General features: G+C 44.1%; 1 protein-coding gene across 1 annotated transcript in view; it reads left to right on the top strand.

Annotated features, from left to right (window-relative positions):
• Positions 1-477: 477 nt before the first annotated feature.
• LOC124565148 (beta-1,4-glucuronyltransferase 1-like) overlaps positions 478-14,563 on the top strand; it is a 92,265-nt gene continuing 78,179 nt past the window's right edge. Inside the window, exon 1 of the mRNA XM_047131015.1 lies at positions 478-615. Within this exon, the coding sequence (XP_046986971.1) occupies positions 478-615 (138 nt within the window). The remainder of the gene's footprint in view (positions 616-14,563) is intronic.

Raw genomic sequence — 14,563 nt, 5'->3', positions numbered from 1 at the left:
TCAGTCGCATCACAAGAAAGCGGAAAACTAAAGGCAGCACCTTTTCGCCTCCTTGGGGATGCTGCGGGACATAATGGGGGCAAACTCGACCTTGAACGACTTAACGTAATACGTTATGATCGCGACACTGACTTGAGAGACGATTTGTTGCAGGAAAATATTGAGACAGACTTGAATGACGTATGGGAAGACGAAGTACAAGCAATGACTAAAATTTACATAGCCAATACACCAATAGATGCTATTATTGATACTGGTGCAAACGTAAATGCTTTATCACTATGTATGTTTAAGAAAGTTTCTGCAGGGATGAAAATTTTAACGTTACCAGTACAAGGTTGTTCAGTAACAGGAGCGGTAGGATCTTTACCACAGCGAGTCAATTTGCAAGCTCAGGTGCCGATAAGGATTAATTCTACTTCTTTCATGTGTGTATTTCTAGTAGTTAAGAATTTGTCGGTGTCATGCTTATTAGGAATGGAGTTCCTGAGGAAGAATAAGGCAGTGATTGATATAGAAAAGGGTATCTGTACAATCCGAGTAGGTGAACAGGAGGTAACGCCGCAATTGTTGCGCGGCAAGGTCAAAAGAGTCAACACTGAGCACAAAGTTAAGGTACGCAGACTGGTACAGCGAATGTTTTTGAACCAAGCACACATGACAAGACAGGGTAACAGTTGGACAGATTTTGATACTGATGACGGACTTCCGACTAGAGAAGAGATTTTGAATAAAGTAAGCCAATCAAGTGAACTTGATTACATACAAAGGCAAGATTTACTGCACTTACTTATGAGATATCTTCATGTCTTTTCTTCGAAACCTGGAGTAATACGTGACTACGAATATGACATGAAGGTTGCTCCCCATTCTACTTTTTGCAAGACAACGTACTCTGTCCCGTATGCAAGGCGCGAGGCTGTGAAAAATGAAATACGTAAAATGCTTAAGTGGGAGATCATTGAACCGTCAGACTCGCCTTACAGTAGTCCGTTATTGCCAGTTTTGAAGCAGGATGGTAGTGTACGTATAGTTTTGGATGCAAGAAACATAAATAAAATAATTATTCCAGTAAGAACTCGACCTGAGGCTATGGATGAACAATTACAAAGGTTTCATGGAGTAAAATTCCTCACATCGGTAGACTTGAGATCGAGCTACTGGCAGGTCAAGATGACATCACAGTCTCGAAAATATACAGCGTTTATATTTGCAGGTAGATCATACCAATTCAAAGTAGTTCCATTTGGTTTGAATGTGAGTTCAGGCGTATTCATAGCTGCACTTGATCATGTATTAGGACCTGAACTGTTGAATCGAGTAACAGTGTATGTTGATGACTTACTGATTGCTACGAAATCTTGGGAAGAACATTTAGACATAATAAGCAAAGTTTTCCAGAGGTTTGTTGACTATGGAGTCACAGCTAATCTACATAAGTCTAAATTTGGTAAAAGTGAGATTAAATTTTTAGGACATCTTGTATCATCACAGGGAATTACCCCAGATCCAGACAAACTAGCAGCTATTAAAAACTTTCCTGTGCCCTCTTCTAAACGCCAGTTGAAAGGCTTCCTCGGAATGACTTCCTTTTTCAGAAAGTTTATTTCGGACCAGTCGATGAACAGTCAAGCATTGCATGATCTTCTAAAGAAAAATACTCACTGGCATTGGACGCCAGAGTGTCAGGCAGATTTTGATCGCATTAAACAAGCACTTCTTAACAGCAATATTTTGTTCCATCCAGACATGGATAAAGAATTCTGTATTTCGTCAGATGCTTCATTTCAGGGGCTTGGTTCTTGTTTGTTTCAAATGGAAGTAATTGATGGAAAAGAAGAGATAAGAGTTATCAGCTTTGCAAGTAGGGTTCTCACAGAATGTGAGAGGTCATACTAGGTGACAGAGTTGGAGGCTCTGGCCATTGTATGGTCCTTTAAAAGGTTCAATTACTATATCCATGGTCGGAAAATTAAGGTCTTTTCTGATCACCAAGCTCTTAGTTTCTTGCTCTCGTGTAAACTTCTTCATCCTCGTCTTACACGATGGAGTCTCTTCTTGCAAGAGTATGATTTCGAAATAGTATACATTAAGGGTAAAAACAACATTATCGCGGATGCTTTGTCACGCATGCCGCAAGGACTTCCCGAGTCCAGTGAACTTATCGAGCAGATGTCTAACTACCGAATTCTTCTAATGAAAGACCCACTACATAGAAAGTATTTCCTTCAGCTCTGCAAGCAGATGCGTGTACTCCAAGAAACAGATCCCAAATGGCGTAAGGTCAAACAACTTCTTCTAACAAAACCCGATCACCACTTGTGCAAATTTTATAAACTACACAACGATGTTTTATTCCATCGAACTTCTCTCCTCTCTGGTAGATGGTGTGTGTGTATACCACACGCATACGTTGAACACCTTATCTGGTACACACATCTTTCCTGGGGTCATTATGGACCTGAAAAATGCAAACGAAAGATTTCTGCGTATTGCTATGTACCAAACTTGCACCATCGAATCCACAAGTTGTTAAGTACATGTCTTATCTGCCAGAAGGCAAAACCCTTCAACCATTCGAACCTAATTCCTCTGAATCCAATTATTACTGAGAGACCAAATCAAGTTCTGGCCCTTGATGTCGCCGGCCCCCTGCCGCAAGGGAGGGGGGGGGGGGGGGTGAAATACCTAGTCGCATTGATGGATCTTTTCACAAAACATGTGAGACTTTATGCAGTGAAATCATCCAGTGCACTTCCGATCATCCGTCGAATCGAACAAGACTATTTTCCTCGATTTGGCGAGCCGGAGGCCATTCTATCAGATAATGCATCGAATTTCACTGGCAGACAATGGCGCAATTTTCTTGCCAGACATGGCATCAAACAAATACTTATATCTCGTTTCAGACCGCAATCTAATCCCACCGAACGTATCTTCAAAGAGTTCAATAGATTCATTCGAACCTACATACCTAATCGACAAACCCGTTGGATTGACTTTGTATCTTCATTCGAGCAGATTGTCAACAATCTTCCACACTTCTCAACTGGATTTACACCTGCGGAATTAATGACGAGTCATCGGGAAAGAAATGAATGGTTAGATCCCATACCTAAAATTGTAGAACCAGAATTAGATTTAGATGCAAAACTTAGGCAAGCATTGGTATCCTTAGCTGTACAGGCGAATCTACGCAAGAAGTCTTATGACAAGAAAGCATCTAAGGCTCTTACATATGATATTAATGAAAAGGTGCTTTTACGGACACATTTTAAGCCATCGAAGTTGTTGAAAAGAAATCGGAAATGGAGGCTATTGTACGACGGACCATTTGTAGTAATTAGAAAACCACATACAGGATGTTATCTAATAGCGGATCCAGCATCTGGCAGAATTAAAGGATTGTATCACCACCAGGATCTCAAGAAGTATAACGAGGCAAAGTAACAAGCAAAGGAACATTAGCCTAAGGTTTAACCTGTGAAACACTTCGGTATTCAAACACACCAATACGAGTACTCACACTTTGGCGAAAAACTATGGAGGTAATTGAAGATTTGATTTATTATGGCGTACAAAAAAGAAAGCACATTCCATTTGAGAGGACAGATTCTCAGTTAGTTTTAAGTTAGTCATAGGTGTAAGCAGTCCAAGTTGACTGTTGGCATTGAGGAATGCAGTTATTGGTGAAAGGAGATACGGAAGGAAGTAGCAGATTGCCACCTTCCAACTCCAATGAATATATATGTATGTGAAATATTAGGTTAAGCAATTTCTTTTTCAGTCCTCAAGATGGAATGTTAGTCTTTAAGTGTGCAGAGTACAGCCTATTGCGTGTAAACTGTGCGTTATTGTAACACCGCCATGAACTATACCTTTTGTTAGCGCGATCTTCAGAATTAAACAGATTTGTGTAGCCAAGTGTTTGAACTGTCAAAAGCAGTAAATAACAGAGAGAGAGAGTATCACGTAGTATTTGATAGTTTTCAGGAGATTCAATCTCAGATTCAAAGTATCATCTACGAACAGTAAGCCTCATAAAGATTTAATAGCTAAGCAACAAAGCATTTCCTTTATTCTGTTTTACAACAGCTGTTAGGTCATGTAGTCGAGAGTGCCACTACATGGAAACCTATACGTCGTACTGACAAGTCTGAAGTATTCCTGATGGTAAACGTTTCTTCTTTAAACATGTAAGATGCACTAAAGTAATTAGCTATTTCACAGCCAAGCCCGACAATCGCCCAGAAGGAAGCGTGAGAAACTAGAAAGCTGTCACCAGATATGACTCACATTATAATAATAAAACTAAGAACTGATATTAGATTAAAGAATAGCCACTTGAAGGCACACGTGACGCATGTCATGCATCTAAGGTCACAAAAATATCCTAGTGTAGTTGTGCTAGAATTTGTATATAGTGTATTTATGTTCATATTTGATCCTCTCCTCTTGCACTTCCCCATCCTATCCCATTAAAAAAAATTGAGGATTAGAATTTGACAGACTCATCTGAGTGCTCTTTAGACGGTTGAAGTGGAAACGAAATTTGTGGGAGAGATCCGTTAGCGAAAGTTTTGTTCCAATCGCGTATCGCGAGTAGCAATGTTGAGAGATTATAATACATTCCGCGAGTAGTACTTGCAGCCAGTAACTTTATGAAGCATGAATCTTCCGGAGAGAAATGCATGAGTGTGCTCGACCAGTAGAGACAGAATTTGTTCAATCTGTGCTCTACATAAACAGTGACACTAAATTTTGAAGAGAAACGAAATAACAAGCTGCTTGAAAGATTTGTTTTTTAAAAAAAATTACCTTTGCAAAAGGGAGAGAGAATAACCGAAATAATCGTGCCTTGATGCACAAGTAGTGGTATTCAATACGCTAATCCGGCGTGGCGTGACTGAAAAGGTTAACAGAATTTTGTGACTGTAAGCAAACTTAAGAAATGTATGTATGTATGTATGTAATTTATGGACATTGTTTAATCTTGTAATGTATTTACCTGTGAGTAACTTGAACTGTGAACTTTGAAATCACAATGTGAGATGGGAGATGTGAATTTGCAGACACTCTAAGACGTTCTAAACAAAATGCGAGTGATAAAGTGTACAAAATACGTGTGCAGTGACATGTGTACACGCAAGTGCAGGTAGTGACAGCGATCACAGCAAAATTATTTTGCAAACTATATGTAAAACGTTGGCTTCACTGACCTGTGTGTAAGCAGCATGGCAGGTCGCAGGGACTGTCGTGTGAAATCCTCGAAACAGACGGTGGTATTTTCTACCCAAGTTTTCCATACGCCGATCGACGATGGAGAAAGGACACTAGACGTGTGTTTTCCGCGTGTTCTCATTTTAGCAGAGCGCGAGTGACACACGTTAAACTTCATACGAGCATACACGAGCGCGTCTTGCACTGGACTACTAACCGGCAACAGCGCGGAGCTGCTTGCAGTTGGACACAACAATTAACATTTGAAACACAACCGACGCGCGCGCTGTGGAGGCGTGTCATTGACCTTAAAAAGAATGTTTTCCGTCTCACAACTACGCAAGAGACATTGCTAAAGCTATCACAGTGAAACTTAATTATGAACTTTATTTATTCTGTAAAAAGAGAAGTCTTAGCTTCAAATTAATTTCCATTTAATCAGTCACGTCGGATATTTTGCGATATATAGTTAAATAAAGACAAGGCATTACTGAGCACTGAAACGTTAACTGGAGGGGAAGGTTATCAATCCTGTCCAGAATCCTATAAAACCTTTACCTGTAAGTCTACATTATAGCATGAACCTAATACAGGTTTCTTTCTGTTTATTTGCATGTAAACGACATGACGCTTGATGCGAGACACTAGAGAGGCAACACGAGCGAACACAAAAAAGACGCTACCCAGGGTCGTGACCTCTCGGACGACGACGCTCACCGAACGAGAATAGACGTTGCAGACTCCGGTTAAGTGAGCGTGTGACAAATAAAAGTGTACAGTGTAGTGTCAAGTGAAACGTCCTGATTAACAACGACATTCTAAAAGAATCTAATGAAACGGACAAAAAAAAAACATTACGAGACCAAACAGGTCACAGACAATTTTAGAGGACTGTTTAAGTAATTATTTCAATGTATCTGTGTATGTTTGTCTACTGACATGTTTTGTTTCCTATGTAGAGTATTATTCATTTATCTTTGTGTGTGTTAGACTTAAGATTGTTTTTTGTCATATTTTGTTTCGCAGTAACAGCAATTAAGATAACAGTGCAAGGACACCTTACAATGAACTGAGAGAAGTGCCAAAGTGCACAAAAGACACTGAAAGACTATTTGTTTTCATAACTGTACTGGAAGCATAAAATAACTAGATGACAAACTTATTCCAATTTTATGTTAGAACGAAAGTAAACAGATGATAAAACACAGTAATGTCTTGAAACTACATGTGAGTCCTGATGATCCTTCCGGAATCATCATGCCTCACATGGGAGGCATTGTGATATTACAGCCTTTATCACTGCGATTTTTAACATGTAAAAGTTTTTTTTCTGTATTCGCGTCAGTGTGTGCGAACTTTTAACATATACCAATGAATGTTGTAACCAGATATCTTTGCCGCGCTCCCGAAAAGCGCAGAATATCACGATAGCTATAAACTGTTATACGCTGCTATCGATCAGTAAAAAAACGATGCACCTATGTTTCAAAATAACAATTGCCAGTTTTTACTTCTGCAGGGAGCCGCGCCGCTGTCTAGCTGTTCTGTGAATGCGAGTCGGACGCAAAAGTATTGTGCTCCATACTGATATAATCATTTTATTGTAAAGTTAAGAGTTTAAGTGATTAAAAATATATGTAGCCACAAACAAGCGAGAATGTATATCGTGAAAAATTCGCTCCACCGCCACAATGGGTGGCCATGTTAATGTAAGTTTCCGTCTCATAATATAATACTTGAAGCCTTGAAGTTTATTTAATTTCAAAGAAAATCTCCCAACCTTATTTTCATTAATTATACTTGTGATAATCTTTTCTGTTTGAAAGATTTATGCAGCTTATGATCCAGCGTGTGTTCTGTCGGAACAGGAGGCTGTCCTGACGACATCGTTATAGTATTTATTCCAAGTTCTTTCAGTTCCGTTTATATGTTCGTACAAATCCAATAGGTGGTCGCTTAGGTTTCTTTCATGTAACTTCTGTCTGTTTTCTCCGCGCGATCTTCCTCCGAAAAAAAAAATTCTGTTCATTTTTTAGTAATTTTCGATATCGCGAATGAGAAAAGACAGCCGCCTCCTGCTCCGAACGGAACACCACGACTTTTCTAACGTCGGAGAGTACCGCACGAATTTTCCGCTAAAAGGTAATAGAATTTCTTAAAGCTGGATCAATTACGCATGTTGCTGCTGTTCTCCGACAAATCTGGTGTGATTAATAGTAATTTATTCTGTCACGACAAAAAGAAACAATTTTATTTTTACCAAAGCAACAAAGCTTTCAATTAAATTACTAAAAATCATACCAGAATACAAACTTAAATTTGCTTTATAGAGAACTTATTGAGCATAAATACAGTTACGTTTTAATACTTCTATAGTGTTTGATGTGTTTTAGAGTGTCCAACCACCTCGTTAGTCTGCTGGACAGAACAAACATATCTTTAGATTTCATTAAAATAGCGAAGCCTTGCAAATTCTAAGAAAAATAAATAAATAAATAATCAACGAACCACGAAGAAATTATCCGAGCTGGATGGTAAACGGTAGATGTAGCGTACATGTATAGACAAACAAGTGATTACAATTTCAGGAATTGGAAGATTTATTCAAGAGAACGAGCTCCACAAATTGAATAAGTCAACAATGCGTTGATCCACCTGGTCCTTATGCGAACAGTTATTCGGCTTGGCATTGACTGATAGTTGATTGATATCGTGACAAATGCTATCCAATTGGCGCGTTAGATGGTCAATATCCCGAGCTTTTTGGAAGGCCCTACCCTTAATGCTCCGAACGTCCTCAATTGGGGAGAGATCTGGGGACATTGCCGGGCAAGGTGGCGTTTGCAAAGCACGAAGACAAGTCTCACAATGTGCAGCCGTCATTATCTTGTTGAAATGTAAAAGCCGGCAGAAGTGGCCGTGCGATTAAAGGCGCTGCAGTCTGGAACCGCAAGACCGCTACGGTCGCAGGTTCGAATCCTGCCTCGGGCATGGATGTTTGTGATGCCCTTAGGTTAGTTAGGTTTAACTAGTTCTAAGTTCTAGGGGACTAATGACCTCAGCAGTTGAGTCCCATAGTGCTCAGAGCCATTTGAACCATTTTTGAAATGTAAACCCAGGATGGCTTGCCATGAAAGGCAACAAACAGGGTGAAGAAAATCGTCGATGTACCAATATGACAATCAAAGTGGTCCTGCTGTGAAATTTAATGTTACCACAGACCATCACTCCCAGTTGTCGTCGGGCCATATGGTGCGAGTCAAGTAGGTATCCCACAGCTTTCCAGGGAGTCTCCAGATACGTCTCCAGTGGTAATCGAGGCTCAGTTCGAAGTGGGACTAATCACTGAAGACAATTCTGCTACGGTCAATGAGATTTCAGGGTGAAGACATGTCTGGTGACGTCATAGACAGTGGTGGGAAGTAGTAGGGAACTGGTTGCGTGAGGACACTTTTGATATCAGACTCATATGCAAATTAATTAAATTGATCAATTAATCACCCCCGCCCCCGCCCACCCCCGCTCCCACGACCCCTCCCAAGACCACGACCACTCCCACCTCCGGATGACGTCACGTGTTTTTCTCATGTGCACGTGTTTTCTCGCTTTGGTAGAAGGGGACCTGTCATAGTGTACAAAACAGCTACATTCTCGTGAATTATGGCTTCTTGTTGTCGAATGGAAAATGCCTGTTTTTCTTTTTTTAATACACTCCTGGAAATTGAAATAAGAACACCGTGAATTCATTGTCCCAGGAAGGGGAAACTTTATTGACACATTCCTGGGGTCAGATACATCACATGATCACACTGACAGAACCACAGGCACATAGACACAGGCAACAGAGCATGCACAATGTCGGCACTAGTACAATGTATATCCACCTTTCGCAGCAATGCAGGCTGCTATTCTCCCATGGAGACGATCGTAGAGATGCTGGATGTAGTCCTGTGGAACGGCTTGCCATGCCATTTCCACCTGGCGCCTCAGTTGGACCAGCGTTCGTGCTGGACGTGCAGACCGCGTGAGACGACGCTTCATCCAGTCCCAAACATGCTCAGTGGGGGACAGATCCGGAGATCTTGCTGGCCAGGGTAGTTGACTTACACCTTCTAGAGCACGTTGGGTGGCACGGGATACATGCGGACGTGTATTGTCCTGTTGGAACAGCAAGTTCCCTTGCCGGTCTCGGAATGGTAGAACGATGGGTTCGATGACGGTTTGGATGCACCGTGCACTATTCAGTGTCCCCTCGACGATCACCAGTGGTGTACGGCCAGTGTAGGAGATCGCTCCCCACACCATGATGCCGGGTGGTGGCCCTGTGTGCCTCGGTCGTATGCAGTCCTGATTGTGGCGCTCACCTGCACGGCGCCAAACACGCATACGACCATCATTGGCACCAAGGCAGAAGCGACTCTCATCGCTGAAGACGACACGTCTCCATTCGTCCCTCCATTCACGCCTGTCGCGACACCACTGGAGGCGGGCTGCACGATGTTGGGGCGTGAGCGGAAGACGGCCTAACGGTGTGCGGGACCGTAGCCCAGCTTCATGGAGACGGTTGCGAATGGTCCTCGCCGATACCCCAGGAGCAACAGTGTCCCTAATTTGCTGGGAAGTGGCGGTGCGGTCCCCTACGGCACTGCGTAGGATTCTACGGTCTTGGCGTACATCCGTGCGTCGCTGCGGTCCGGTCCCAGGTCGACGGGCACGTGCACCTCCCGCCGACCACTGGCGACAACATCGATGTACTGTGGAGACCTCACGCCCCACGTGTTGAGCAATTCGGCGGTACGTCCACCCGGCCTCCCGCATGCCCACTATACGCCCTCGCTCAAAGTCCGTCAACTGCACATACGGTTCACGTCCACGCTGTCGCGGCATGCTACCAGTGTTAAAGACTGCGATGGAGCTCCGTATGCCACGGCAAACTGGCTGACACTGACGGCGGCGGTGCACAAATGCTGCGCAGCTAGCGCCATTCGACGGCCAACACCGCGGTTCCTGGTGTGTCCGCTGTGCCGTGCGTGTGATCATTGCTTGTACAGCCCTCTCGCAGTGTCCGGAGCAAGTATGGTTAGTCTGACACACCGGTGTCAATGTGTTCTTTTTTCCATTTCCAGGAGTGTAGTTGTTTTACTACAGGAGTCGAGTTGATGTTAAATAGTCCAGCGCAGAACGGCGGGAGAGTTCCCTACGAGGCTGTAGCTCTCCCTTGGTCGGGATAGCGGTCATTTGTCACGGTTCTGAGTGATGCCGGTGTCGCGCTTTGTACTGAACGCACTGCGGTGTGAGGCTGTGCTCACTTTATGCGAGAGGGCCTCTCTGTTTCGAAAACAGCCGACTTTTGAAATAGCCATCTGGAGCATCCTCCGGATGGGTGGGTTATGCTACTTAATTTCCCTTTTTGTGTTGTCTAGGACCGTCGCCTCAAAGGCACACCACATATCGTGAGTGCCGCAGATTAACAGTAAAGGGCGCGCAGCGGTTGTCCGACACAGCCACTCTCTGTCTTGGAGAGTTGGTGCATGGGGGCTCGGTCGCTGTATTTTGAACGAACAAGCTTCTCTTGAGGCGGCCGTCCTTTCATCTCCTATTGTTTAGTTGACTATACACGCTATAGGCGAGGGAGCGTCGCCTCATGTGGTGACTTCACCACTGTAGGTCTCCAGCCCCCTCCCAGCAGGTAGCAGCTTGCCAGCCTGGCGGCATTCGCGATGGCTGCCTCGCGCGACATGAAAGGTGCTGCGCCACGTGAGCTGATGCGAGTGTTGTTAGGCGGTCTAATGATACAACCAAGACACATGTGCTGCTCGTCCACGTGTCTGGCGGTCTGCTGGTGACCACGTGTCTGCCTGCGTCAGGGGGGTAGCAAACAGCAGCTGTAATCTGTATACAATTCTGCTCTCAAGCCACACTTTGTTGGTCATAACCGGTTTCACAGGTTAGCTTCTTCCGCCACAGCTCTGTCCTAAGGATACCGTCGACATATATTTCGAGGACTGTAGCTGGCACCGATCATGCCAGATTTTCCATCTGTCTCAGACTGGACAAAGAATGTTTTTCTAAAGCTAGCAGCTGCATCCATATTTCTATCCACTTGCTAGCAAACACAGGATGGGTGTATCAGACTATCCATCTGTCTCAGAATGAACAATGTTTTTCTAAAGCTAACAGCTGCATCCAATATTCCATCCATTTGCAGTCAAACACAGGATGTTTGTTTCAGATCTTTCTTTCCTCCCCCCACAGATGTGATACTTTCCTCAAACAGCTGCACCAAGTCTGCTCGAAGAAAAAAAAGAGTGCAAGTTATAATTTGCAGGTATGACACTCTGAGTTCCTATGCCAGTGGGAGTGGTGGTGTAGCACGGAAGCTACAATGGTGAAGTCACTACATGAGGCGATGCTCCTACGCCAGTAGCACGTATAGTCAACTAAACAATAGCAGATAAAAGGACGGCCGCCTCAAGCGCAACTTGTTCGTCCAGAATATAGGGACAGAGCCCCCATGCACCACCTCTCTTACACAGACAGTGGCTGTGTTCGACGACCCATGCGCGCTCTTTACTGTTTTATTGCCGACCCGCGTACGGCTGCGGGCCCCTCCGCGGCAATCGCGACATGCGGTATGTCTTTGAGGCGACGATCCTAGACAACACAAAAGGGATGTTAAGTAGCATACTCCACCCATCCGGAGCATGCTCCAGATGGCTGTTTGAGAAACAGAAAGCCCCTCCCGCATAAAGCGAGCATAGCCTCACACCGTAGTGCTTTCAGAACAAAGCGCGACGCCGGCATCACTCAGAACCGTGGTAAATGACCGCTACCCCGACCAAGGGAGAGCTACAGCCTCGTAGGGAACTCGCCCGCCGTTCTGCACTGGACTATTTAACATCAACTCGACTCCTATAGTAAAGCAACTATTAAAGAAGAAAAACGCAATCATTTTTCATTCGACAACAACAAGCTATAATTCAACAGAATGTAGCTGTCTTGTACACTATGACAGGTCCTCTTCTACCAATGCTATGCTATATCATACTAGCGTTTATGAAACAAATCGTGAGAGCCTGTCTCGCCCTGTGTAGGTGGGAGAGTGAAATTTCGTTAGAAGATATCGCCACAACGAAAAAAAAAAAAAAAAAAGAAACGCTTATCAAGAATCATTCTGTGGCGCCCTAGCCATCTCTTCCACCCGCCAGGCGGCACGTCGTTGATATCAATTTGGTAGGCTAATTAATTGAATTGATCGTGAGAGTCACTTTGCACTGTGAAACTTTTTCCCTGCATAGTAACACCAGTTGGTATCGGCAGTTTTTGAGTTGTACTGCGATTTTATGCCATCCTTGTGCAGCACTATGGATATTGTTGTGTAATTAGGCGCCGGCCGAAGTGACCGTGCGGTTAAAGGCGCTGCAGTCTGGAACCGCAAGACCGCTACGGTCGCAGGTTCGAATCCTACCTAGGGCATGGATGTTTGTGATGTCCTTAGGTTAGTTAGGTTTAACTAGTTCTAAGTTCTAGGGGACTAATGACCTCAGCAGTTGAGTCCCATAGTGCTCAGAGCCATTTGAACCATTTTGTAATTAGGCCCAATCTTTTTGATTAATTACATAATAAGGATCAATCTTTGCGTCAGTTTCCCGACCAAAAAAATGAAGTACACTAACCTAACCTTCCCCCGCCCCCCCCCTCATGTCGTTCCTTGTGTTGGGGGGGAGCACTTGGTCTTTCCATCCAGTAGAATCAGGGTTCAAGTTCCCAAAAGTGAACCGTTTCCCGTTAATTCCAAGCGCCTCTAGTGGTTTAATTGTGTTAGGGGGGTACACTTGGGCTTTCGGCTCAGAAGGACCAGGGTTCGAGTCCCTGAAAGGGTACTGGCAATTTTAATTTCCCTCCAATTCGCACGTGTGGGGTGAGGGTGAGGTAGGGTGGGATGTCAGCATAGCCCTGGTACAAAGAAATTCCCCCCAAAATTCGAAGTTCTTATCAATATTCCAATTTCCCGCCAAAATTCAAAATTTCTCCCAATAGTGTAGATTGGGGGAAGGGTAGGGGACGGGCGTGGGAGTGTGGGGAGGGGGGGGGGGGGAGAGGTTGAGGCACACGTGCGGCTGAGAAAAACACGTGACGTCATCCGGGGCGAGGGATGGGCGGGGGTGACCAGGTGCCGGGGTGATTAATTGATCAATTTAATTAATTTGCAAATCAATTTGATACCAAAAGTGTCCTCGCGCCGCCAGTTCCCTACTATTGTGGGATGCCAACCCTAGTGTTGCCCACCACACAGCCCGACAACCATGACTGATGGTCTAGGGTGGCATTTCATATCGTAGCAGGACACCTTTGGTTGTCATCCGCAGCAACCTTACAGCTCAGCGGTACGTCGACGACATTCATCGCCCCGTTTTCTTCCTGTGCATGGTAAACCACCCTGGGCTTGGATTTCAGCAAGAAAAAGCCCGTTTACGCATAATGAGTGTTTATACTACTTGACATCGTTCTTGTGAAACCCTACCACGGCTAGAAAGGTAGCCAGACGTCTCTCAGACCGGGAACGTTTGGAGCATTATGGGCAGGGGCCTCCAAGCAGTTCTGGATCTTGACGATCTAACGCGCCAGTCAGACATAATCGCGCACGACATCCCTCAGGAGGACATCCAACAACTTTATCTATCAATGGAATGCCGAATAACTGCTTTCATAGGGTTCAGAGGTGGAACGTTATTGACTTGCTCAATTTGCGAAACTCGTTCTGTTGAATAAATAATCCAATTTTTCTGAAATTGTAACCATTTGTTTGTCTATATATTTACATCACATCCAGTTCGCACAATTCTTTCGTGATAAGTCGCTTTTTCTGATATTATTATAACATGATTAAGCCACAGTTACATCGACAATACATATAAACAACGCCAAGGTAATTTTCTTTACATCTAGACTGATGAGCCAGAACATTGTGACCACCTGCTTAATAGTTTGTTTGTCCGTCTTTGGAACGAAATACATCACTAATTCTGCATATCAGGGATCCAATAGTTTGTTGGTAAGTTTCTGGAGGTATATAGTATTAGATGTGTAGGCTCTGGTCACGTAATTCTCGTAAATAACGGGTCACTAATTTGCGTACTCGGTAATATCGCCCGATAGCGACCCGGTGGGTTCCATAGAATTTACAGCAGGCGAATTTGGTCGCCGAGACATCAATATGAGTTCACTACAATGGCGCTCAGGCGACTGTAGAACGGTTCTGGCTTCGACACACGGTTTTACTACTGAAAGATGACAAGTCCGAGGGGAAAGAAATGAAGCATGAAGGGATGCAAGTGCTTCG

The sequence above is a fragment of the Schistocerca americana genome, chromosome 1 (assembly GCF_021461395.2).
Source record: "Schistocerca americana isolate TAMUIC-IGC-003095 chromosome 1, iqSchAmer2.1, whole genome shotgun sequence".
Taxonomy (NCBI): domain Eukaryota; kingdom Metazoa; phylum Arthropoda; class Insecta; order Orthoptera; family Acrididae; genus Schistocerca; species Schistocerca americana.
This window is presented reverse-complemented; position numbering and strand designations above follow the sequence as displayed.